A 23709-nucleotide genomic window follows, 5' to 3' on the forward strand; every position below is an offset into this window, starting at 1 on the left:
ATCGGGCCAGCTGCTGACGGGGTGGGACAGGGGAAGCTAGGTAAGCCTCGCAGCTTCGGGTTCGGGTTCGGGGCAGTTCGTATGTAGTTGGCAGACGGGCAGGGATGGCTTCTGCGAGACTCGGTGCTCTCGGAGATGAATGAATCGAGGATGTCTCTGTTTTTTTCTTGGCCGCTTTCTCCTGGTGGAGGGGTTGAATGGATGGACGGGGGCGGCAGCAGGGAGAGGGGGTTGTGGGAGAAACATCGAAGGGTCCAAAGTGGGGCTCGTGGCTGGCCAAGTTATCTCGTAAGCCCCGCTTTAGTCGACGTGCTTCATGCCACTAACTATGATGTGCAACTAGCGGGGTGATATGCCAGCCAACCCTCCCCTTTCTCTCCCTACACGGACAGATAGATGATGTATGCGCGAATAGATACCTAATCTATCTCTTACCTGTCCGTCTTCTCCGATGTATTTCTTTTGCCTAGGTAGGCAATAGACGTAGGCCTAGTAGTGGCTCGTTGGCCCCATGTGCTACAACGCTACCCATTTATGCGCGTACAGAGCAGCACCCCTACATGTGTGGTGGCAGAATCCAGACCAGTCTGATCGTGGACGGGCCGCCGGTTACGGACCTCTCGCCTCTCGAGCAGCACGAGAGGCGGGTAGGGAAATCCGGGAAAGAGACAGATATGGGCATAGGGAGGATAGATAGAAGAGCTCAGAGAAGAGAAGGTCTAGTTGATCGGACGGACCCAGAAAAAAAAAGAGCGCCGTGCGTACAGGGTGTATTAGACACCTATCATGTAGGCATGGAACGATTTGCAGCGGACTCGTTGGCCAGCCTGCTATCGGCCGGGCGCTGTCTATTCGCGAGAGGAGAGGAAAATCAGATGCCGAAAGTCGACTGTCGCTTCGCACGCCTAATGCACGTTCCTGAGAGGGGCAACCGTGGCAAGTCAGGGATGGAATCCTGGAACCAACAATGGATAGGGAAAAAAGGAAGCGAAAGCACGCCGGCTACCCGTAAAGACCTAGGTGGGTAGGTTTCCGAGTTGGCCGGTTCTAATAAATCAATAAATCAATGCCTCCTATATGGGCTGTGACTGGATGAGGTTCCGTTCGGTGGTTGGGCGAATAACTAAGGCGCTTACATATAACTACCTAACCTAGCTACCTCCTAGGTAGGTAGGCATACATATGTATACGTTGGGTTCGAGTGCTTAAAGGCGCCAACGTTCTCCACTGAATCAGAGCTGAGATTATGTAGGTAACGGACTCGAGATGTCTCCCGTAAGCTGGTCGGAGCCCGGAAGAAGCTTGCGAGGATGCAAAGGTCTTGGAAGGACTTGAACTTTTGAAGGATGGATTTCCCGGTTGGATCTGCATAAGTGCCTGCTTACCTGCGGCGGCCGGTGAAGTCAAATAAGTCAGTCAACCAGGTGCATCGAAGATGAGGTTAGGTAACTTACTCACCTCCATCCCGAGTCGCGCTGGGATATACCCTCCATAGTTACGTCGTGTGCCCGTTCACAGTGTAGGTTAGGTGCCTGATACTTGTGTATGTAGGGATTCCAATTGTTGGGGCCCCCGTCGGCGGATGGATCGAAATACGTCGCCGCGACTAGCACTGAGGTATTGGCGGTACAATGGCATACCTACATCCCTGCGTAGTACACGCACCAGACAGACCTACATACAAAGACGTGCTGACAGGATTCCGCGGTAGGGAGGGCGCGAATATGCAGCACGCAATCTCACACATCTCACCTTGTCCGACCCGCGAAGAAGAGCCGGAATTGTACTGCCATACGGGGAGAGTCGTCGGCTCGTCGTTCGGGGCAGGTATTGATGGCGGCGAGTCGGCGGACCGACTGTCTGGGTGGTCATTTTCTCTGACTGGGCACGTAGGGCTAGGAGCCATCGCACCGCAGCAAGAGGAGGGAGAGAACATAGAGGGTAAGTGTTGTTGGTCGTACGCTTTGTGACGGGTATGTCAGTAGGAGGTAGATGTGTCGGCATAGGTAGGCAGGTTGGCGCGTAGGACGAGGCACGCAATGCATTCCACCTTATATACCTCATATACCTAACTCTGGCGTGAGTGCGCGTGTCTCTTCATACATACCTCATCTGCAAGTAAGACTCGTCACCGCCTCCTTGCCTTGTGGGTTGGTTGCAGAGGAGGTAGTTAGATACCTAGGTAGGTAGGTAAAGGTAGAGGTAGGGGTAGAGGTAGGCAGATAGCTGAGTTGAATGTAGCTGGCTATGCAGCTATGCAGTGTCCCTGCTCGACCTCGCCAGCGATGCGCCCCGATAATGCGATCTCTGCCGGATCATCTCTAGACAAGTCGAATTGACCCGATGGAGTTACTTTTGCCAGAGCTGGAATATCCGGCGCCATCACTCGAGAGAGTTACTCCGAGCCTCCCCCCTTCTGTATCAGGTCCTCGCCTCTTCCGTTGCCCGCGCAAGGCGGATCTTCCACGCTCCTCTTCCTGCTTCTTCCCAGCCCGCGAAAACTCCTGTGGGAGGGCCGCCCCCGCCACTGCCCATTCCCACCCGTCGCCTCTACACCCCGCTTAGAGGCATGCGTCGGTGTACTTCGCAGGTACTTTAGGCCGATGGGGAGGCGGGGCCGAGAGGTACCTACCTTGGGAGGTAGGTACCTACCCCACCTTCACGGTGCTGGTGAATCTCCAACCTCGCTCTAGGCATAGTGTATCTTAGGAGGGAGACAGAACCACGGCGATGTGCATTCTTTATATTATTTATATTATAGAGTTGGCATTTCTGTTTTATCTCTTTACTCAAACGCGCAACTATCCAGCCACAAGAGGCATATGCACACCGAGGGGGCTCGTCGGAGTTCGAGATGGTAGATGTGGCCGACACAATATGGACAGGTCCATTATCTGGGTGGGCGCGGGTACTGGAAGGTAGGCAGATAGGTACCTCCTAAGGCAGCCCAGGTACCGCCTTTAGGCTGGGGTTCGGGGTTGTCCCGCTACGTCGTTAGCGCGGTTCGGCAATAGTGTGGCAGGAATTGCGCCATTTCGCCTGCTATTGCACACTGCGCGGTATCTCGTGGGTACCCGTCACCAACAGGAACTCGGCGCACCGGGTACCTTCGAAGTACCTGCCGACAGGCGCCTGGCCAATGGCTAGTCCGAAACGGGAAGCGACCCAGATTCACCAGGTTGTCGGCCTGTTGGGATTTTCTCTTTTAAACCTTTCTTCCACCCCTCTTCCCTCTGATCCCCATCTTCCTCTCCTTCCCCCCCCTAATTATTCACTTCTACACAACGAAACGAGTGACGAGGCGAGACGACTCTTGGGCTTCAGGCTTTCTTCCTTTCCGTTCTCCTTCTGTCGACTAAATAGATCAGCAGTCTACCCTCTATACTTGTTCATCATCTCCTGCTCTATAGATTTCCTCTTCTTCCAGCAAAATGTCTGCCACCAACGGAGTCAACGGAGTCAATGGAGTCAGCTCCTTGACCAGCGCGCCTCGCAACCCGGGTGCTTTCCTCTTTACCGTAAGTCTCCGACATGTCTGGCCTGGGCAGCTCGCCCGCCTCTCGTCTCACAGCTAACTGGTCCTCGCAGTCCGAGTCTGTCGGCGAAGGTCACCCCGACAAGATCTGCGACCAGGTCTCGGATGCCATCCTCGATGCCTGTCTTGCCGAGGACCCCCTCTCCAAGGTGGCCTGCGAGTCGGCCACCAAGACGGGTCTGATCATGGTCTTCGGTGAGATCACCACCAAGGCCAACATCGACTACCAGAGCGTCATCCGGAATGCTATCAAGGATATCGGCTACGACTCGTCCGAGAAGGGTTTCGACTACAAGACCTGCAATGTCATGGTCGCCATCGAGCAACAGTCCGCCGATATCGCTCAGGGTCTCCACTACGAGAAGGCCCTCGAGGAGCTGGGTGCCGGTGACCAGGGTCTCATGTTCGGCTACGCCACCAACGAAACCCCCGAGCTCCACCCCCTCTCTCACCTGCTCGCCCACAAGCTCAACCAGGCCATGTCTGCCGCCCGCCGAGACGGAACCCTGCCCTGGCTCCGACCCGACACCAAGACCCAAATCACCATGGAATACAAGCACGACGGCGGCGCTGTCGTCCCCCTGAGAGTCCACACCGTTGTCATCTCCGCTCAGCACAGTGATGGCATCACCACGGAGCAGGTCCGAAAGGAGCTCAAGGAGAAGATCATTGACAAGGTCGTCCCTAAGCAGTTCATCGACGAGCACACTATCCTTCACGTAAGCAGCCTGCCCTCTCTTTCGGGCGCGTAATTTCGCCTCGCTAACTGTTTACAGCTCCAACCCAGCGGCCTCTTCATCATCGGTGGTCCTCAGGGTGACGCTGGCGTCACGGGCCGAAAGATCATCGTCGACACCTACGGCGGCTGGGGTGCCCACGGTGGCGGTGCCTTCTCGGGCAAGGACTTCTCCAAGGTCGACCGATCTGCTGCCTACCTGGCGCGGTGGGTAGCCAAGTCGCTCGTCGCCGCCGGCCTCGCTAAGCGAGCGCTGGTGCAGCTCAGCTACGCTATCGGCGTAGCCGAGCCCTGCTCCATCTACGTGGACTCGTACGGCACGTCGAGCAAGACGGCCGACGAGCTGGTCAACATCGTCCGGGCCAACTTCGACCTGCGACCTGGCGCTATCGCCAAGGAGCTTAACCTGATGCGCCCCATCTACAACCAAACGGCCAAGTTCGGCCACTTCGGCACCAACCAGGACTTCACCTGGGAGCAGCCCAAGGCGCTCAAGTTCTAATCTGCTGCCACATTCTAGACTTCCCGCGCTTGAGGGAAAGGGAGAGAGCGTTTTCTCGGATTTTAATAGCGGAAGAATCAACTTCTTTCTGCATTGCGATCGGCGTTGTCGGGTGTTATCTAGAGACATAATGGTTCCCTCATCGGAAAAATGTCACGAAAAAATATGGGCATGGTAGCATGGCGTACGGTTTCAACATACCCGGTTTACAGGCAAAGGCACAGTGATAATGTGGCTGGCAGGCATCCAAGGGAGGGTGGGTGGTGGGGATGGCAATCATCGGCCAGATACGTCGGTGACGGATAAATATATCCGCATTGCTTATTTCAACACGGCAATATATCATGTCGAAGTACCCAACCAAAGCATGATACCATTAAATGAGAGAAGTCGTGATCTCCCGAGCTGATTTTTTTTTTCTTCTGCCGTTGAGCTCCTATACCTACGTGAAGATTTATCTGTTGACTTTTCCTTCCCAGTTCTTCCCCTTCTCTCATTTAGCCTCCGACTCTGCCTCCGTCCCCATCTCATGCTGAGTTTTTATGAGGGGTTTTCTACTGTCAGGACGAAGCAGGGTTTTTCTCTTCGAGACCCTGTCTCTCCCGATCCTGCTTCCTCGCGCGACGCCGTCTATCCGTTATCCGTCTTCTCCCCCCCCTCTCCCTCTCTGCGTACCGAAGGCGCAGAAAGTGACGACAATGCTACCGACGGAGCCCTGTCCTGCCCTACCCTGCCCGACTCAGCGCCTCTCTTCTCTTTGTTTGTTTCCCCCACGTCAAGTCAGTTTGGTCAGTAAGACCGGACGAGTCCGAAAGACAAGCACAGCAGGACCGCACACACGCCAAGCGCGGACCAGCTCCTGGCTCCGCCAGGTAAAGTGTTTGAGAGTAATGTCAAAGGTAGTCAACACTTATTCGCTCGCCCGCTGCCTGGCTTTCCGTCGGGCGGGAAAAATAAAAGAGAAATTCAAGGGAGGAAGAGGAGGAGACAAAAGTTAGATTCTATAGTCGCCCCGGTCTATGGAGCTCTGTCCACTCTACCGTGCCCCTGCCCTGCCTCCCGCCGCCGGCTCCCCGAAACGCGGCCCGATGCCTCGCCGTACCTATTCCTTTTTCTTCTTCTCCTTCTTCTTTTCCAAACCCCCCTGCCGGCACCCGCTCCGGCCCCCCGCGTTGTGCGTGTATGTTAGTGAGTTTGTGTGTGGCTGTGCAGTCCTGCCCCTCTCCATCTCCCTCTCAGAACACCCGCGATTCTGTCCCCCGTCCTTCTTTTCCCTCTTCCTCTTCTCACTCGCGCCGGCGCTCCTAGTCTTTCTCTTCTTGTCCTTCTCTCTCTCTCTCTCTCTCTTTCTCTCAACTCTCCGTCCTCGTCCCCATCTCCAGGCGTTTGCCTAACCCCCCCGCTTCCCTCTACCCACACCCCAGAGTTCTCGCGCCGGCGAAGGGGGGGGGGGGGGCAGACGCTCAGGAGCGCTCTCGCCGCGGGGCGCCCCGGCGGCGGCGGCGCGTGCGGCGCTGGGAGCGCGCGCGCGGCGAGCCGGCGGTGGCGGTGCCGGCGGAGGACCGGGAGGAGGAGCGCGAGCGCGAGCGGGGCGGGGGGGAGGAAGAGCGCGACGGCGACGGGTACCGGTGCGCGGGCAGCAGCGACAGGAGCGCGAGGAAGTCGGTCTGGAACGGGGTGGCGGGGGGCGGGGACGGCGAGGGTGACGGCGACGGCGACGGCGCCGAGGTCGAGAGCGTGGCCGTCGAGGACGTCAGGGAGGGTGGCGAGCGCGGCGACGACGGGGACCCGCCGCTGCGGGCTGGCGCGGGCGACGGCGAGGGTGAGGGCGAGGGCGTCGGCGTCGGCGTCGAGGCCCCCGACGCGCACGCGTGCCCGTCTGGCGCTGCGGACGCGGTCCGGTCGCCTGCCGCGTCGTCCGGGCTGCTGTTCTCGCTGGCGCTGGTGCTGGCGATGCCGGTGGCAGCGTCGGGTTCGGCCCCGAAGACGGCGACGCGCGGTGGTTGCGAGGGGGGCGGCATGGCTGCTGCTGGGGTTGGGTCTGCTTGTTTTCTTTTTCTCTTCTCCCTCCCTTCTTCTTCCTCTCTCTTCTCTCTTCTCTCTTCGCCGTATCTGTCCCCGCTCAGCCCCTCGGCCCCCTTTTCTCGCTCGCCTCCCGCCTCGACCTCCTGCTAGCGCCCCAGACGCGTGCGTTCTCGGACGGTTGGCCCTCCCGCTTGGCGGCTGCGACGCTTGGGTCGCGACGGGACCGCTCTGCGCCCTCCCGGCCGTCCCTCGTGTGCTGAGGCGGCTCGTGTCGGCGGATCGGCACCCCCGGATGCCGCCGCGATACGCGGTCGGATATCTCGGCGTACCTCGCAGGGCGGTTCGAGAATACACGGCTCGCCCAGATCTCGGTGCGGAGGCGTGCTGGGCCTGTCTGGTAGTCGGCAGCGAGGCTCTGTCAACTAAGGCACGGCGCCACACCCTAGTCTGCTATTGGCGAACGCGTCGGGTCGAGGAAGCCCCCCAGCTTTCGGCGATACAGCGGCGGCGCTAGGTTGCCAGGTGTGTATGGTTGTATGTATTTATCTTGGAATATCCCTGGCAGATAGTGGAATAGTTGTGTATATATATATAAGTGTACTGTATATGCAGATAACTTAGGGGCTTTCAGGGATGAGCGAGCGTAGAGGGAATTGGACAGGAAGCAGGACAGCTTCGCATGCTAAGCGAGGCTATCCGACGAGATATCAGATATTATGGGGAGATACGTATATTTCAAGTAGCGGATCAATAGTCGAGCGGCGGCGAGTCCTAGCAGATATGTGACAGCTCGAGGGGGACAGGCGACGGTAGGCTGCCAGGCTTAGTGTATACACTTATACGGCGGCGCCGAATCCCGTCGGGATTTGAGCGACCGGTTGCTCGTCGCGCGTATAGGCCAGGAGGCAGTAGCCCCTGATCCGCCTCTATAGGGAGACCGACTATATGACGTTTGAGCGCGGTACAAAGTCCGACGACGCACGACGCCGCAATACGTTGCCACCACTTCTCTCTCTCTCTCTCTCTCTCTCTCTCCTTCCCCCCTCCGATTCGTGGGGTGAGTCCGGCTAGATCTGCCTATCGATCTTGGCCCTCATTACCTCTCTTCTGCCGCCAACCCTACACGAAGCTGGCCAGATCAGCTCACCTGCGCCTAGACGAGCTATACGGTCGGTCGGTAGTAATCCACCGAATCAACCAACCCGGCCTATGCTTGGAGGGAAAAAGGGGGTGAGGGCAGGGAGGGGCACGAAAGTAAGATGGGCCGAGGCTCGCGAGGGATACGGGGAGATGTAGCTAGCTATGTGGCTAGTGAATCAGATAAAGGGTGTGTGTGCACATGTGTGAGTGTGTGTGTGGTGGTGTGAAGGGATGTACGTGGGAGGCGTTGGGACAGGGAGTCGTAAGGTAGAGTGATGGGAGCCACCCGAGAGCTACCCGAGAGCTACCCTTCCCCCCTTCTCGGGACCTGGACATGATCGACCGCGAATCTGGACGCGAATACGTGCTTGAGGCACGCCCCCTCACCCTGGCTCTACGGCACTCGCTGTGTATACATGCGCGAGTCGAATCACACCCCTCTAGCTACTTGCTCGCCCCAGCGCGAGACCGCCAGCCGAGCGGACACGCCAGCGTAGCGTCTGCGAAGGTGATCGAGCCGACCCGATCCACCTTCGGCTACCCTCTGGGACGTCCCTCGTCGAATACGCAACGCCGCTGCGCTTGTGCATGCCTACCTGGTCATATTCATGTATGTATGTATGCCCATCTAACCTACCTGTCGAGCTAAAGGGGGAGGGGGCTAGCTGAGGGTGAGTGTATATGCCTAGGCGTCTCGGGCCGCGAACAAAAAGACTTGCTCGGGCGGCCCCCCTCCCGAGTTTAGGGGAGACGCGGTCAGGGGAGACGTGGGTAAAAGATTACTGTTTTCCCTCTGGTCCTCAGCCCCTCCCGCCCCCTGTCTCTCTCTCTCTCTCTCTGCGTGTACATGTCTCGCCGTCTCGCCTCCCATCGCCACCTTTTCCCGCGGATTCGAGCGATATCTAGGATGAGGAAGCACAGCAGCTCGGTTCGCCGCGCAGCTTGCCGCGGCCGGGCTCTGGGGGGGGGGGGAGTCGGGTCAGCTGGCGGCCTAACACGATCGGTGGTGGGACGGCATGGGCTGGCTACTACGATCTCGTGACAGCTCGCTGCCGTCGAGGCATCTTGTCGCGATGTTGCCGCCCGCGCGCTGGGGGGGATAGATAATACAACCTGCTCACGCCGCCTCTCGCGCTAGCCGAGCCCCAGTGCCGATGCCAATGCCCGCTAGCAACCAATACCACCAACCCTCCACCCTCCGCCAACGGCCTGGACATGGGCAAGGGCAGTCCGTCCGTCACGCCCCGTTCATTCGCCCGTCACGAGCAGCCAGATGGACCGGCGCAAGTCGACGGATGTGTGTAGGTGCAATCTGTACCAGCCCCTATCCCCCCCCTTCGCCCCCGAATCCCAGAAGCCCGTTTGACGGCGTTTGGCTGGGCGCTCTGGCCCGCGAGCGAAGTACGAAGGTCGAGGTTATCGTCTTGCCGGCGGCGGTTCTGCCCGTGTGATTGGCTCGGACACGTCCCGAGGGTTGGGCTGTGGCGTCCCTCTTCCTCGTCCTCGTCCTCGCCCTCCATCCCCTTTTGCGACCCCCTGATTCTCCCCCAGGCGCGCAAGCCGTGTACCTCCGCGCCTACGCCCCCGAATATGCCCAAGAAGGGTGCCTGGGTGCCTGTCTTAGGTAGGCAGGGTTAGACACCTCTGGACGCATACAACTCGGGGAGGACAAGATCTGGAGAGAGATACTTATCGTAGGGGAGGTAACAGGCTATCGTTACCCACGTGCCAGGCGTTACTAGGCATATCCAGGCTGAGCGGCACGGCAGCAGACGACCAATGCAGGTTGGGAATTGCTGTGCTCCGTAGCGGACGCGGCTCCGTCACGAAGCAAAGCGAGCAATACGAAATACGACGGAACCCGCCCGCCTGGGCTGGAACCGGACCTACATGGTGCCCCACGGGCAGATGCAGCCCGAGGGCGTGCACCTACAGTAAGTACCGGTACCTGGGTCGGGAGCGATGCAACTTGGCTACCTACTAAATTGCCCAACTGGACCTCTGTAGAGGGACAAGTCGCAGCCCATCTAGACACCTGATGCGCTGGGATACATGGCAGCACTCATGTACACGGGCAATATATCTGGTACCTCTACATAGGTAGCTACCTACAGGTCGGTATCACATCACATGAAGGTGTGCCTGTAGGTACCTAAGTACCCACCTCCTCATCCCCGCGCGCGACCCACCTAGCGAGATAGCGAGAATATGCGTGCAAGCATATACTATCTATACCACACAGAGCAAGCCGACGCCGCCGCCATATCGCGCACCCGTCGCCATCACCACCGCGTCCCTCTCCTGCCGGCTGCGCCCAGGCGAGTAGCAAATTACACCTCAGCCGCATCGGCAGCGGCGCCAGCACCAGCTATGTATATACATCTATGCGCACCCATGCCGAGGAAAAGACGCCGCCGAGAGGCAAAGCGCACCGGGAAGCGCGGCCAGCGAGCTACGCACGCCTTTGTGTGTCCGCCTCTGCCTCGTCTCATCCCGTCTCGTGTTCCGCCCGCCTGCTTACCTGACCTGCGCGGCGTCGACGGGTAGCGCCCCTCGATCGCTCGTCGGGCCGAGACGCCGTAGCGTAGGCGTGCGGCCGCCCCCTTCGCTTTCCACCTCTGGGTATCGCTGGGCGCGATGCGGGCGTGCGAGCGGCACGACATGGTGTGTTCGCCCCCCTTCTCTTCCCATCCGTATGTCCGTCCCTCCACCCACACCACCTGTGCCTCCTCTCCCTTTCTCACCCGCATACACCGGTGTGTTTTGTCTGGCGTTGGTGTGCGTGGGCGTGCCGCTACGTGCAACGAAGCCACGGCAGTACAAAATAAAATAAAAACGCCTCCATCTCCCCGGACGGCGCAGCCGGGTGGAGAGTAGGGAGATGGTGTGATCGCGGATATCTCTCGTTCCTTGTCGACCTGTGGAATCGTACATGGCGAACTTCGAAGCTACAATCGTAAATGTCTTCCCTGCTGCGGAAGAAGCAAGCTTGCAATCTGACCCCGACTGGTCCGGCCGTCAGTCGTCCTCTATGTCGTCGTCGCTCAACACCAGCTTCTGGATCGACAGCGGGGACGCGGCCGCGCCGGCACCCGTCGTCGATAACGCGTCTGCGTCGCTCTTCCTCTTCTGCCGGATGATCCCGAGGCCCCTCCTCTTCCGCGGCGACGCCTCCTCTGTCGGTCTGTCCGTGGCCCATGCCTCGCCCGCCGGCGCCAGGTCCTCTCCGCCCGCGTCCGCGTCGACGCCGTCCTCGTCCATCGCCGCCCCCGCCGCCGCCCCGATCCCCGAGAACGACACCACCTTCTCCATCTCCCGTAGCTGCGCCGCGCTGACAGCCGGACACCCGCGCCCTCCTCTCCCCATCTGCGCCATGTACGGCAGCCGCTCGAGCAGCAGCTCCCGCCGGGCGGAGCTTCCGAGGAAGAGCAGGGGCGCGCCCGCCGCCTCTTGCCCCGGACCTTGACCGTGCTGCTGCTGGGCTCGTTTAGAGGTTTGGGTGTTGCCGCGCTGGGACGATTGTTTACTTATCCACTCCCCGTCGCTACCGGTTGCCTTGGGACGTCGGAAGGCGGAGGCGCCGTCTGTGAGATTATGCCCCGCATCGTCCCCCTTGAGTAGTCTAGATGCCCAGTGATCGACGACGCCCTCAATCTCCTCCTTCTCGCGCCAGAGCTTGAGGCTGGCCGGGTAGAACATCTTGTAAGCATCGCCGCCGCCGCGTCGGGAAGTAGTCACCACTCGCTTTACCGGGTTTGGAAGTGAGAATAGGAGTCCCCTCGTTGCGACCTGGAACGTGATTTCCTCTTGCCTCAGCACGTGGCTGGCCGAGTCCCTCCCCGAATACGTGGAGCTGTTAGATCCCCTACCGCGGAAGAATATATCCCACGATGGGTTTAGTAGGTCGCTATCGGATAGATAGTCGATGCAGCCATTGATATAGTCGAGTGAGCTGTTGGGGTCCGAAGGCTCGCTAGATTCGCAGGAAGGGGCGTAGTTCTCGTGAAGGGCGGAGATGAAGGTTTGGGCGTCGGTGCCAGTTTCGTCGATAAGATTGCCGACGAGAACTTCGGACCGCTTTGGTCGGGAGCAAGATGTCATATATTCAGGTAACTGTTCGGCTTGGCCTTCAGGCGTGCGCTGGTCCATCGGGCGTTCTTCTCTCTTATTGTACACCACTTTACCGACAGCGTGAAATATGCCCAAGCTCGCTTCTCGCTGCGAGACGAGCTCGAGGCTTTCTATTTCACCTTTCGTCAACGCCACTTCATTTTTAGATCCGCGTTTGGGCTTTGTGAATGCGACCTTAGATCCCCAGTCCGCGTCTGCGTCGCCCTTGAGGCAGAGGAACTCGAGCGACGAGATTGCGCTTCTGATGTCCCCTCTCTCACCTAGCCGCTTCAGAACAAGCGGGCCTGGCGTCCGACGTCGTCCAGACTTTCGCGCCTCCTTCTGCACCACCAGCTCGAGCGCGCTCGCGAGGAGAGTGGGAGCGATTGCGTTGAATTCGATAACGCAGCTGCCCGGATGCCGAGTGATTTCGGGCCCGAGGAGTCTATAGGTAGTGAAACTATCTGCAGATGCTGAGCTGGTGGTCAGGAGGGTTTCTGATATGATCATAACAACAGGTGTGATGGGGTCTACGGGGTCTTGACGGCCAAATGAGGCGAGAGGGGGAGTGTTAGTGACTAGATACTGTAGAACAGTGTTCCGGAAGGCCGCCAAAGCCGTCGAGGATCGTGTGAACGTGTTTGGAAATTCCTCGACGAGCATAATCTTCCTCATATTATTATCATCCGTCTTACTACGACCTGGAGCGGTTAGGTCGAGATCCGTATCCAATTGACCAAATTTCCCTCCTCTCCCTATGAATTCTTCGAATTGCGCCGCGGCCGACTGATGCCCTTGGTTCGCGCCGAGGGAGCCTGCCGGGTTTCTCCACTCGAGAAGCTCGCAATGCATATCTCGAGCGAGGAGCCGCACCGTAGTCGTCTTCCCGGTCCCGGCAGCGCCCTTCAGAATAAGCAGTCGTTGTCGCATGCGGCCAGCCATCACATCTTCGAGCCACCGCCGGACGTCGGCTACTTTCTTCTTGTGGACTGCGAGCTCGGCCAAGCTCGAGGGGCCAAATCGCTCGGACCACGGCCGTTGTTCGTCGGCCGGCGCAGGGTCTCGCACGGGACGAGGCGGCTTGAGGAACTTCTGACTCGACATGCCGACTGGGCCGCCGGCAGGCTGAGAGGCGTCTCGAGATCGCTTGCGAGCATTCTGTCCCACCCGACTGATGCTCGCAGCCCTGTGTTCTCCCACATCGTCGTCGTCGGATATCGGGTCGCTAGCAATATCATCCCTCTTAGTCGGTGACGCAGTTAGGGCCCGTTGCGCCTGTTTGGAGAACATAGACACGAGATCGGCCGTTTTTTCTTTGCCTGCCGGCTTCCCCCTGGCGAATGGTCGGCTGGCATTGGCCTTCTCTGGGCTCGTGCTGCCGCTTTTGAACTCGTTCCTGCCGGGAAGAGAGGGTTGAGAAGCAGGAGTCGGCACGGTTGGTCGGGAGGCTAGCAGCCGAGACGACTTCCTTACGGCGGGGGTTGGCGATACAGGTATGGTTCGAGACGCGCGCTTGGGCGATGTAGCTTGTTGTTGATCAGGCGACGACAGGAGGTAATTAGTAAGGGTATTTGCCTGCGATCGGGGCACTTCCTCGTCGTCCGAAGAACCGTGGAGCACATTACGTCTCCGACGCTTCGCGGGTGGTGCCATGACGACAAGGCAGACGGTATGGGCACCGCATCTGCTGGCTAGATGTCTAGTTGTTTGGGTGTAGAGCAGAAAGGCAAAAGAGCCTGAACTTGGTGTTTATTTTCCTCGCTCGACCGGGATTGGGTGGAAATCTCGAGCTTTTCGAGTTAGGTACGTAGCATTTGGACGTGAATCGGACAATTGGAAGCAGATCGTGGGTTGATGAAAAGGACGAAGAGGCCCGAGTTGAGTCAAAAGTTCAGGTAATAGTTAGTAGAAATAAATCGAGACGGGTCTTCCTCCGCCCGACCTCCGTCATAGCCATGCTAATGGAGCCCCCGTCGCGGCCTGTCCCTGAGAATAGCGCGTCTCCCAGCGGTCTTCGGTACGATATCATGTGACCAATTAAACGCATTATCGCCCTAGGTGCCTTATTACCTGGGTAACCTCCCCCACCACCTCGGTACCTTAGGCCTAGGTACCCCGAACCTACACCTACGCTATACTTGTTGGTAGGTGTAGCGCTGCGCCTACGTGCTAGATATACGTGCATGCGCAAATTATCAGTCTCCCTCTGTTACCTCTCACCACCGAATATCCTCATCGAAAAAGATTTTCGGCATGATTTTCGTCGTTATGATCCTAGAAAATTTATTTGACCCTGGTTTTTGCCATTCCCTACTCCCCTGCGGCCTTTCGCAGCCTTTTGTTCTCGCCGAGCCCCCAAAGCCTCGATAGGCCTCGGAGGACATTAGAAACGCCATAATCATCATCATAATAACACCAGTATAGCGACCGTTATAGGAATTCGAAGCCACCATCTCGCATACTAATCTGTATGCTCCATAAGTCACGAGAATGTCCAGCCGGCGAAATCGTCAGCGAACCGTACGGCGGCGGCTAGGTAACGCTCGTGCACGTCTCCCCAGGTCCGAGCCGCTTCCTTTATCGCACGCACAGCTGCGGTGAGTCGATGTGTTAGTAAGATACCCCTATTAGTCGATAGGGAAGCCTCGGTCTTACATTTAACAAAGTGTGCGTCCGTGGCATAAGGTCCGTTCAGGGCCTTATCTTCCACGTAATCCCACCCTTTCCCGGCCACGTCCCCAGGCTGGATGTAATCGGGGTCGATCCTGGGCCGAAGCTCGATGGCGTAGACAGTGATCGCGAACAGCCACCATTGCCTCACCAAGCTGACGCGGAACTGTGGCGGGATGAACGGGAGCAGTATCCTGGCGGCGTGACTTGTCGTGAGAACATGACAGGTGAAGAAGTCGTATGCGTGCGTCCCACGTGGCACCGTCTCGACGAGAAGCGCGGTAGCGGCTTCTTGGGATAGCCGGAACTGCGTCAACGGGTCTTCGTCCAACGCCCACGCGTTCCAGTACTCTAAGACAACTTCTTCGTGCTTTTGGAATAGCGGCTCCATGTTGTCGGGTCCTCGCTCCTGGAACGAGCCGTCCAGACGTTCATCCTTCCCCAATCTCACCAGCAGCTCTATCGGCGAGGCCGCTTTGATCGGAGACGGCTTCGAATACGAGGCGTCATCGAGATACTTATGAAGGAAGCCGTACTGGGTAGCAGCCATGCCAAGGGCCTCCATGGCAACTTCGCGATTATCTATCTCATAAGCATACGCGAGGTGTATCATGGGGTGGCCAACTAAGACACAACGGTCAATTTATGCTTCCGAGAAGAACCAGTTCCGTAGGGAGTGACATACGACCTCCGATGAGGCAGTGAGCTAGTGGTTGCTTGCCCGAAAATATGTATTCCTCGACCACGTCCTTCCAGCGGTAGTTGTGTCTTAATACGAGGACATCCTCGAAGAAATCGACGTAGGCACGCTGGTATCTCGCGTCGCCGAGAAAGTCCCTCCAGTCGTCCTGGACGATTTCGGCCGGCGACGGATGCCACGGTTCGAGGGTTCTTGCCTCCTCGTCATATATATTGTGCAGCTGCTGAGCATTGGCTCCGAGGAGATAGGCAGATCCGAGGATATGCGGCATGTGGTTATGAAACCGCAGGTCGTGGTAGAGGATGGAGTAGTTCACATGGTTCGCCCTGAGCAGATGCTTGAGCGTTCTGGGTCGTTTCTCCGGCGACGTCTCCACACTATGAACCTCAACAGGTGGGATCTCGATGGTGTTTCGAGGGCGGCCACCAGAGACCAGTCGGTTCACGATCGGTACATACGAGAGTATCGAAGCCATCTTGGATCTTGGTTTAGATTGCCTGTCTCTGTGTCGTCACCGTGCTGAAGCTGTTGGAAGGTGATTGGAATTAGGTCCAAATGGTGTAAGTGAAGGTGACATAAGGTAGCTCGAGGGATTGTTGAGAGCTTGGAGGATCCAGGGTCCTTGTTTAATAAATAAATCCATACTAACTATGACGCCTATATGCATTTATCCAGGACCTTTGGTGGCGAGGTAAGAATAATCCATTGAAGCCTTTGGGGGAAGAACAGACCCGAGTCCAAGTACAAGTTCAACCACGGAAACGCCGCTTAATAAGCATAACACTCTTTAAATAAGAGATGCAATTAGGCGCAGAACGCGTGGGCAAGGTTCACCCGCCGCCCCACGCACTGCCGAATTCTTGTCACGCGGTTAGACAATTCAACCCGCGCTCTTGAGACGAAATGCAACAATGCCTAGGCCCCGTGAACCTCGCCAGGCCCTCATCTACGCAGAGCTACTACCCAACATACGGCAAGTTTCCGTTGGATGCTCGCTGCCTTCGCCGAGCACGCCCGACACCGAAGCCACCGTCTCACCTGACGGCTTGACACTTCGCGTCAAACACGATGGTGTAGAAACATCCATCCGTCTCCCCGGGCCAGTCGCCCCGTCCCAGCAGCTCCCAGTGCGGCATCCGGGCACGGCAGCGCTCTCTTGGCGGTTCCCTCTAGCTAGGAGCTGGGGGCATAAGGCACTCTTGCCTGTGCCGGAAGAGCCGAGCATCCCGTGGTCCGCGAGTGATGTTCGGCCAGAGTCGCCCATTGCGTGTAGAGCATGTCGAGCAGTTATCGTCAGCGCCGGCCGCCTCAAGGCATGGAAAAACTTGCCGAGCGAGAACTGGGCTGAGATGATGGAATTCTGGCATTGCCACAAACCTCATCACCACCGACACGGCCATGGCCATGATGAGGCAGGTCTGGCTTCCAAAGGGTATAGTGCGAGTTCCAGAATATCAGCACAGCCCGGGGTTGGGTTTATCGACATATCCTCCTTCCTCGTGTCCGAATCGGACATTTTTCCATCCTCTGTAAGTGCCTGTTCTCAGTGGTCGCTCCCTATGGGTATATATAGAAGGTGGCCATGCCGGCTTTTTAGCCTGTCGATGGTTTGGTCACCGATACTCATACCCTAGATTAAGATGCTCTCTCCGATCCTAGTACGGGCGCTGTACCCTAGTCTTCGCTATGGGGCCAGCCCTACGTCTTCGGAGTTGCCTCTGCCTTTCACTAAAAATTTTCTTGGATGTGAAAATTTTGGGATTATCCAGAGGTACATGTCATATGTCTCTCAAACGCTTCGGTTCTCGGTTTAGTTGGATAGTTTGCTCGTTTTGTCGTCGCCCATTGCTTGCTCTCATCTGGTATTTCTAGTCTAATATTGTAAGTTTTAGATCACGAAGGCGTTACTGTTCCCGTCATCCGACGGAACTGTAGGTCACGATGAAATGGTTCAAAATAACGAGCTACACAAGCTGCAAGACGGGAAGACGGGCATCTTCTGCGCATCTTGTGAGTCTATTTTGGGGGTACTGAATGATGAAATATCTGTTTCCATATTCAAATGGGGGGTTTGTATGTACGAGCATGACCAACAGTCCCCTCGCCCAACACTCTCCCATTGTATCAGCGCCATGCTTCTCGCAACGATGGCTCAATCAGGCTGTTCGAAGTCGATCATTATGCCCATGGAGACTTGGAACCGGCCAAGGTCGAAAGATGCTCAACCGGAGCCTTTATTGAATATTTGGGTATTCAATAGGAACATCGCCTTTTCCTCGACCGAGGAGCCGTGCAATCTCGCCATCCCCGCTGTGAAAGTCCTGTATCGGATGATCAGCGCGTCAGAAGCGGACAAGCTACTAGACTCGATGACGTCGGACGTTCAGGACATCACCCTGCCAACCAGCATAGCCGGGGCGCTCCTCGAGCATTTGACCCGAAGCAACGGTTATTTACCACATAGTGACCGCCTGTTCAGGGAGTGGACGGTGGGCCTGTTGGAGAAATGGGACGGTGGAGGCGAACAAGAACTCTCTGATTGTGGTTGAAGCGGGGGATATGCCTCGCTGCGGAGGTGTTTGTGCACCGTGGGTCCTGTGGTCGAGTAGCTGTGGTCCCGACGAGACTTGCGATAGCCTCGGTAAATGGCGTCAAGGCGAACTTTTCTTTGCATGAGTTTGCCCACCGCTACCCTCCAGGGAGCGACCGGGCCTCTTTCAACCGCTAGAGTAGAGATGTACCTGGATCACCGCGTCCATAGCCGTTAAAGCAAATACCTCGATAACGGCGGATTTCACTGGGCACGTAGCTACGATAAAAACGGGCACGTTGGCTACCTATTAGGTAGGTATAGACTAGCTAATGTCCCTAGAAATTGGCGATAAGGAAAGGCGAGGATCAGATGAGAAGAATCTCCTGCCAAGTTCGACATGCTTGTTTATGTACTTCCGTATACGTAGAGTCGTACTTATAATAGCTGAGGCTCTTCATGGTATCACGACGCATAGGAACTCGCTAGGTCATTATAGGTACATATCTCACGACCAAAGTTTCGAGGTTAGGCTCAATGCCAATGGTTTCTTTTGATTAATGCACAGGGTGTTGTTTATTTACGAGCACATGCTAGGTGGACAGACCGCGGGGAGGTGGAGCCGAGGGTATCTGTCTAAAATCATAGAGTCTACTGAGCTTTGGACGAGATGATCCCTGTAGACAAGTTAGCCTATACACCCGCGAGAGGTTGAAAGAGGAGAGGGGGGGAGGAGGTTGAAGCTTACTCTCCACGTCGGTGACGCTCTGTTGCAGAATTTGTTGGAGAGCTCTCGGGCTCTCGAGCTCCTTCCTGACCTTGGCGATGATGGCATCGGCCAACTCCCTCTGCTGGCGCTGCTTGACCTGTCCCTCGTACCTCACCCATGAGTCCAACACCGACTTAGCCTCGGCTGCCAAGGCAGTGGTCTGCTCGAGCTCGTACGCCTTGGCCTCGAGCCTAGCAGTCTCCTGTAACCGATGTCAGCCCCGCCCATCGATAACATAGCCCGCGACACGGCCCCCAGGATGCTATCGAACCTTGGAGACCTCGAAGAGATTCTTGGTGATGTCAACGACGCCTTCCATCTGCCGGACGTTCTCGATGCGGTTCTTGACAGCCCGCGTGTGGTCCGCGCGAGCGGCGTTCAGAATGCCCTTGATCTTCTCGTTCTGGGCGTCGGCCCACTGGCCGATCAAAGGCCCGCCGAACTTGATGAGACCGGCCCAGACGCTGAGCAGGCAGAAGGCGACGACAGTTTCCTCGTTAACGACATAGTACTCGTTGCTGATGGCATAGACGGATAGGCCGGCGGCAGAGGACAGGATGGCGGTCTTAGAGATGAGAGAGTTGCCGGGCAAGGCATCAATGATGGACTGCGCCTTGGCTTTGGCCGGCTCGGGCGCTTGGGTCGCCTGCGCCTGCGCCTGCGGGGTGTTCGACGAAGACGTAGGCCGTGTCGCGCTCCACGAGCCGGCTGCGACGGGCAGGGTTCGCGGCGCGATCGACGGTCGCAGACGGGTGGCCCCTAGCGATGCTGGGTGAGCTCGGCTGTTCGGGGTAGGCGTCTTAATTGGGGGGGATGGTCGACGAGCGTCATCGAACAACATCTACCAGACGAGCGGACGAGCGGATCGAAGGGCGTTGACTTACCGAAGGCGCGGGCAGCCAGGCGGGAGGCCATTATGAGACAAGGAAAAGAGGGGAGAGAGCGCGGCCGGATCGGCTTCGAGTATGGGCGAGAGGGGGGGATACAGAGGGAAAATTGAGGTCTTTGCTAACTGGGTCGATAGCCAGCGACCTCTCGGAATTGAGGTCGACGAGTGAGGGTTTAACGGAACTTGGACCTGGATGGGTCCCGACCGGCCACGATGATTGGCTGTAAGGTCATGTGACTTCGCTATCTCCCGGATCCCCACTTCTGAAAAGTTGACAGCAGCGCTCCTGCCTCGTCCCTCCAAACTCATTCTGCACAATTTTAGTCAGCCTTGCATCTGCTTCCCCAGAGGCTGCTAAGTACTGCCCTACTTTCTAACTTGGTCAAGAGGTTGACAGAGTTGAATTGCAGACTTGAATTCTTTCAGTCTCAAATTTCCATTCTGCTGTCTATTCGTCTATTTTACTACTGTACCTACCTGGCTACTTCTCCAGCCTCGCGTTCCTAGAGTACCGTTGCTGCGGTTCGTCCCCCAGCCAAATCGTGCGATTATTCGATATACACAGGGCTGCTATATACACAGGGCTGCTAGGAACCATGGTTGAAGAAGCCCTAAAGAGGAAGAGATCGAAGAGAGCCCCTGAAAAAGCTAGCAAGCGGGCGAAAGCCGAGAGCAGCAGCAGCAGCAGCGCCGAAGATGACGATCCCCAAGCTCAAATCCTACTCCTTGAAAATGGGATCCTCGAGTCCAAGAAGAACTACAATAATATCGCCACTCTCCTTGAGCTAGCGCAGAAAGAGGATGGCAGTGATGGCGACGGCGACGGCGATTCTGCAATGCTTGCCCTGGTCTCGCTGTGCAGGGTATTCTTGCGCTTGCTTGCATCTGGTGCTTTGAGGAAGAGGCCCGGGCAATCCGAAAAAGAGTCTGTGGTTGTCCAATGGCTCAGGAGTAGACTCCGCGACTACAAGCAAGTTGTCGTCGCTGCTTTGGGTCAAGAGGAGTCCGCATCCGCGGCATTGACCCTCGCTATGCGCATCTTGCAGGCCGAAGGTCGATATCTGAACAGCAAAGACGAATACAATTTCCCGACAGGGTTTCTGGGAGAAATTGTCGACGTAATTGTTTCACAGAGCCTACAGGATATCCGGCAGGAATTTTGCGAAAAGTTCTTAGGCGACTATGCCGATATTCGCTTCTACACTTTCAAGACCGTGAAGTGAGTGGCTGCGAACCCCCCGCCTCCCCCACAGGAGCCGACCCGCGGTATACTGACCTGCTCCAAGAGATATTCTCTCCTTGGATCATCATGTATCGTCAGGTGAGGGTCTATTCGATAACGTATTCGATTTACTGGCCTTCTTCGAAGACGTGCCCGACTCCACAGCAGACATGGGTGGCTTCTATATTGATCCGCCCAAGAAGTCTCACCCGGTCGCGTCCGTGAACCAGCAGAAGAAGCAAGCCCAAGAAGCATGGTTGGCATTGCTCAACCTAGGCCCCGACCGCGACCAGAGGAAGAAGTTGCTCCAGATCATGACCAAATCCATCGCCCCGTGGTTCATGAAGCCTGAGCTTCTGATGGACTTTCTCACAGATTCGTACAACTCGGGGGGCGCCACCTCCTTGTTAGCTCTGTCCGGGGTCTTCTATCTGATACAAGAGCGCAATCTGGACTACCCGTCCTTTTATCGCAAGTTGTATTCGTTGCTGGATGCGGACATCCTGCATTCTAAGCATCGATCCAGGTTCTTCCGGCTATTAGACACCTTTCTCGGCTCAACGCACCTTCCCGCCGCCCTTGTCGCGAGTTTCATTAAACGCATTACGAGACTATGCCTCAACGCGCCGCCTGCCGCGATCGTCGTCGTGGTACCATGGATCTACAACCTATTCAAGAAGCACCCTCTCTGCACCTTCATGATGCATCGCGTACCAAGAACGCCGGAAGAGCGGGAAGCCCTGGAAAGCGAAGGGATGGAAGATCCCTTCGTTGCCGAGGAAGAAGATCCGATGGAGACGCGCGCGATTGACAGCTGCCTATGGGAAGTTGTCCAGCTGCAGTCGCACTATCACCCGAATGTGGCGACTATTGCGAAAATAATATCGGAGCAGTTCACCAAGCAGGCATACAACCTCGAGGACTTTCTGGATCACTCGTATGGTAGCGTAAGTTAACCTATCCGACATGACGCGTTTCTCTAGGTACTCTAGTGTTGCTCACAGCCCACTTAGTTGCTCGAGGCGGAGCTATCAAAACAGGTTAAGAAGGCTCCAGTCGTGGAGTTTATGATCCCACAGAGAATCTTCCTACCACAGGACCCAGCATCGGGAGTGGAGGACAACCTTCTGGCCAGACTCTGGGATTTCCAATGATCACCGTTGCGTACGACCCGGGGAACGAGTTTAGGTGTTTCTGGAACGCTTGGCGGTCGATCTTGTAATTCCGCCAGTTCTTTTTCGAAACTTCCACCGTCATCAATCCGATACTGCCTGCGCTCCGTCCGTGTCACCGGATAGCTTGCCGTGGGTCACCCGGGTATGGATGGATGGCCGTGCTTGGTTAGGAATCCACTCACCGCCACAACTAGTCGTATTGTGGGCGCAGGGTGCTATTTTCAGGTCGTGGAGAATCGTTGGAATTGTCTCATGATCCCCACGGTCTCCCGCGACTTTGTGCGACCATGAACGTCTTACTATCGTGCGCCGACGTAAAGAACGAGACGACAACATGCCGTGTATCCCTCGACTCTAGAATTTGCTGCTGCGGCACGCTGCTTCAGTACCTCCCACCTTGCCTTACGTTATGCGGGGTGGGGGAAAAGATTCGACAAAAAATAAACAAAAACGAAAAGACGCACTATTCCTAGCGCTCCCAGTCGGCCGAGAAATACGTTTCGAACCGTCCAGTTCCGACGAGGTGAGTGGCCGAAATCCGGGGGAGGATTTGGCCATAGGTATATCGGTTATATTGTCCTCGACGGAGCTATGCGATCGACCTAGGTGTGGAGGAGCAGGCTGCGCAAGGGTTTCCCCGACTATCAAGGCCACACCGCTATATGGGCTGAGGTCTCCCAAGGAAATAAAATAAAAAAATAGAAAAAGAAAACCAACTATCTAGAGCAAAGCCCGAGTTCGGTTCAGTTCAGCTTGGCAGGAAGAAGTGACGATTACAGGAAGAGCAGGACTGACGTTGTCGACAACGTCGACTTGATGCTTGCTCTCTCCCCTGAGTGACGACGAGTCGAGGATGACGAGTCACTGCTGAGGCCTCCCTCCCCTTCTTCTCCCTCTCTCTCTGTCTCGGTGCGAATTTTTTTTTTGGGGGGGGGGGGAGGGGGAAAGGAATACTACGAGCAGTTATCGGGGTCCTGCTGGTCGGACGTAATGTCGCATGGCCTGTGGAGCCATTAACGGTACCCTACGATGAAGCTGCAGGTCTCCGGCGAAGGGTCAGATCTCGGAAACGGCGCAAAAGCAGACCACTTTAGTAGGTTAGAGTGCCAAAGGGTCAGGCATTTGTCTTCCTCAGACGATATCCCATATCAGCCGCTGCCAGTGGTGCGGGTAGCAGCTGGGATTGGCATGTCGGGGCAGGCTCTACGCGATCTTCTCTCGACAATCGGCGTCTTCATGGCCCCCCTCACTGTCCTGATCTCCTCATCCCTTTGGGCAGAAACGGTGGTTTCGTGTTGGCTATCGGTTGAGGGTCAACGATGCGAGCTGGTTGGCCGCGATGGTCACAGATGCGACTCACCGCCGATTGCGACTTAACCCGTTTCGGTCTGGGGGGGACTCCCGAACAGGCGCACATGTCTTGCCCTCGGCAGGCCCCCCATATGTGTGCAGCTCATGCTCGTCTCCTCCATGGGCCCCGAATCCATCCTCTTACCACCCTCAGATCGTACCAGAAGGGGATGTGATGAATCTTATGTGCCACTGGCCGCATCAAAGCCGGCCCGCTAGGTGTCACAGTGCTGCATGTGTGCAGTTCGTGCCTAACGACGAGCTGTTCCGATCTGGGCAAGTCCTCCAGCCCTCGTCTCGTCGGTATTTCGGAGAGAGGCCCTCTGTCGGTGTAGGTAACACGATCGGTCGCGCCC

The 23709-nt window shown here is 56.9% G+C and overlaps 7 protein-coding genes across 7 annotated transcripts; 5 read left to right on the forward strand and 2 right to left on the reverse strand.

Annotated features, from left to right (window-relative positions):
* Positions 1–3531: 3531 nt before the first annotated feature.
* GGS23DRAFT_602371 (S-adenosylmethionine synthetase) lies at positions 3532–4773 on the forward strand (the record flags this gene model as incomplete). Its single annotated transcript, XM_051519319.1, has 2 exons — positions 3532–4254; positions 4312–4773. The coding sequence occupies 2 exons, from the start codon at positions 3532–3534 to the stop codon at positions 4771–4773; spliced, it is 1185 nt and encodes a 394-aa protein (XP_051377383.1).
* Positions 4774–5109: 336 nt separating this feature from the next.
* GGS23DRAFT_44182 (uncharacterized protein) lies at positions 5110–5865 on the forward strand. The gene has a single exon (XM_051513940.1). It carries the CDS (start codon positions 5316–5318, stop codon positions 5769–5771), a length of 456 nt encoding a protein of 151 aa, XP_051377384.1. The 5' UTR covers positions 5110–5315; the 3' UTR covers positions 5772–5865.
* A 373-nt stretch (positions 5866–6238) lies between these two features.
* On the forward strand, positions 6239–7441 carry GGS23DRAFT_609375 (uncharacterized protein; the record flags this gene model as incomplete). Its single annotated transcript, XM_051520266.1, has 1 exon — positions 6239–7441. A coding segment is annotated over one exon (1074 nt), but the record flags the coding sequence as incomplete, so codon positions are not given.
* A 3515-nt stretch (positions 7442–10956) lies between these two features.
* GGS23DRAFT_602372 (uncharacterized protein) lies at positions 10957–15893 on the reverse strand (the record flags this gene model as incomplete). The annotated part of the gene is made up of 5 exons (XM_051519320.1): positions 10957–13784; positions 14341–14366; positions 14568–14640; positions 14704–15342; positions 15404–15893. 5 exons carry the CDS (start codon positions 15891–15893, stop codon positions 10957–10959), a joined length of 4056 nt encoding a protein of 1351 aa, XP_051377386.1.
* A 279-nt stretch (positions 15894–16172) lies between these two features.
* Positions 16173–18124, forward strand: GGS23DRAFT_44512 (ubiquitin-conjugating enzyme E2C-binding protein). The gene is made up of 2 exons (XM_051513962.1): positions 16173–16947; positions 17311–18124. The coding sequence occupies exons 1-2, from the start codon at positions 16330–16332 to the stop codon at positions 17965–17967; spliced, it is 1275 nt and encodes a 424-aa protein (XP_051377387.1). The 5' UTR covers positions 16173–16329; the 3' UTR covers positions 17968–18124.
* A 159-nt stretch (positions 18125–18283) lies between these two features.
* GGS23DRAFT_44508 (uncharacterized protein) lies at positions 18284–19777 on the reverse strand. The gene is made up of 4 exons (XM_051513961.1): positions 19602–19777; positions 18989–19476; positions 18697–18919; positions 18284–18625 (listed from the first exon to the last, which is right to left on the reverse strand). Exons 1-4 carry the CDS (start codon positions 19630–19632, stop codon positions 18600–18602), a joined length of 768 nt encoding a protein of 255 aa, XP_051377388.1. The 5' UTR covers positions 19633–19777; the 3' UTR covers positions 18284–18599.
* Positions 19778–20202: 425 nt separating this feature from the next.
* On the forward strand, positions 20203–21982 carry GGS23DRAFT_592438 (CBF/Mak21 family-domain-containing protein; the record flags this gene model as incomplete). The annotated part of the gene is made up of 3 exons (XM_051517879.1): positions 20203–20825; positions 20893–21775; positions 21842–21982. 3 exons carry the CDS (start codon positions 20203–20205, stop codon positions 21980–21982), a joined length of 1647 nt encoding a protein of 548 aa, XP_051377389.1.
* Between the last annotated feature and the right edge of the window lie 1727 nt (positions 21983–23709).

Source organism: Durotheca rogersii (assembly GCF_024521655.1).
Source record: "Durotheca rogersii strain YMJ 92031201 chromosome Unknown GGS23scaffold_1, whole genome shotgun sequence".
In the NCBI taxonomy this organism is placed as follows: Eukaryota; Fungi; Ascomycota; class Sordariomycetes; order Xylariales; family Xylariaceae; genus Durotheca; species Durotheca rogersii.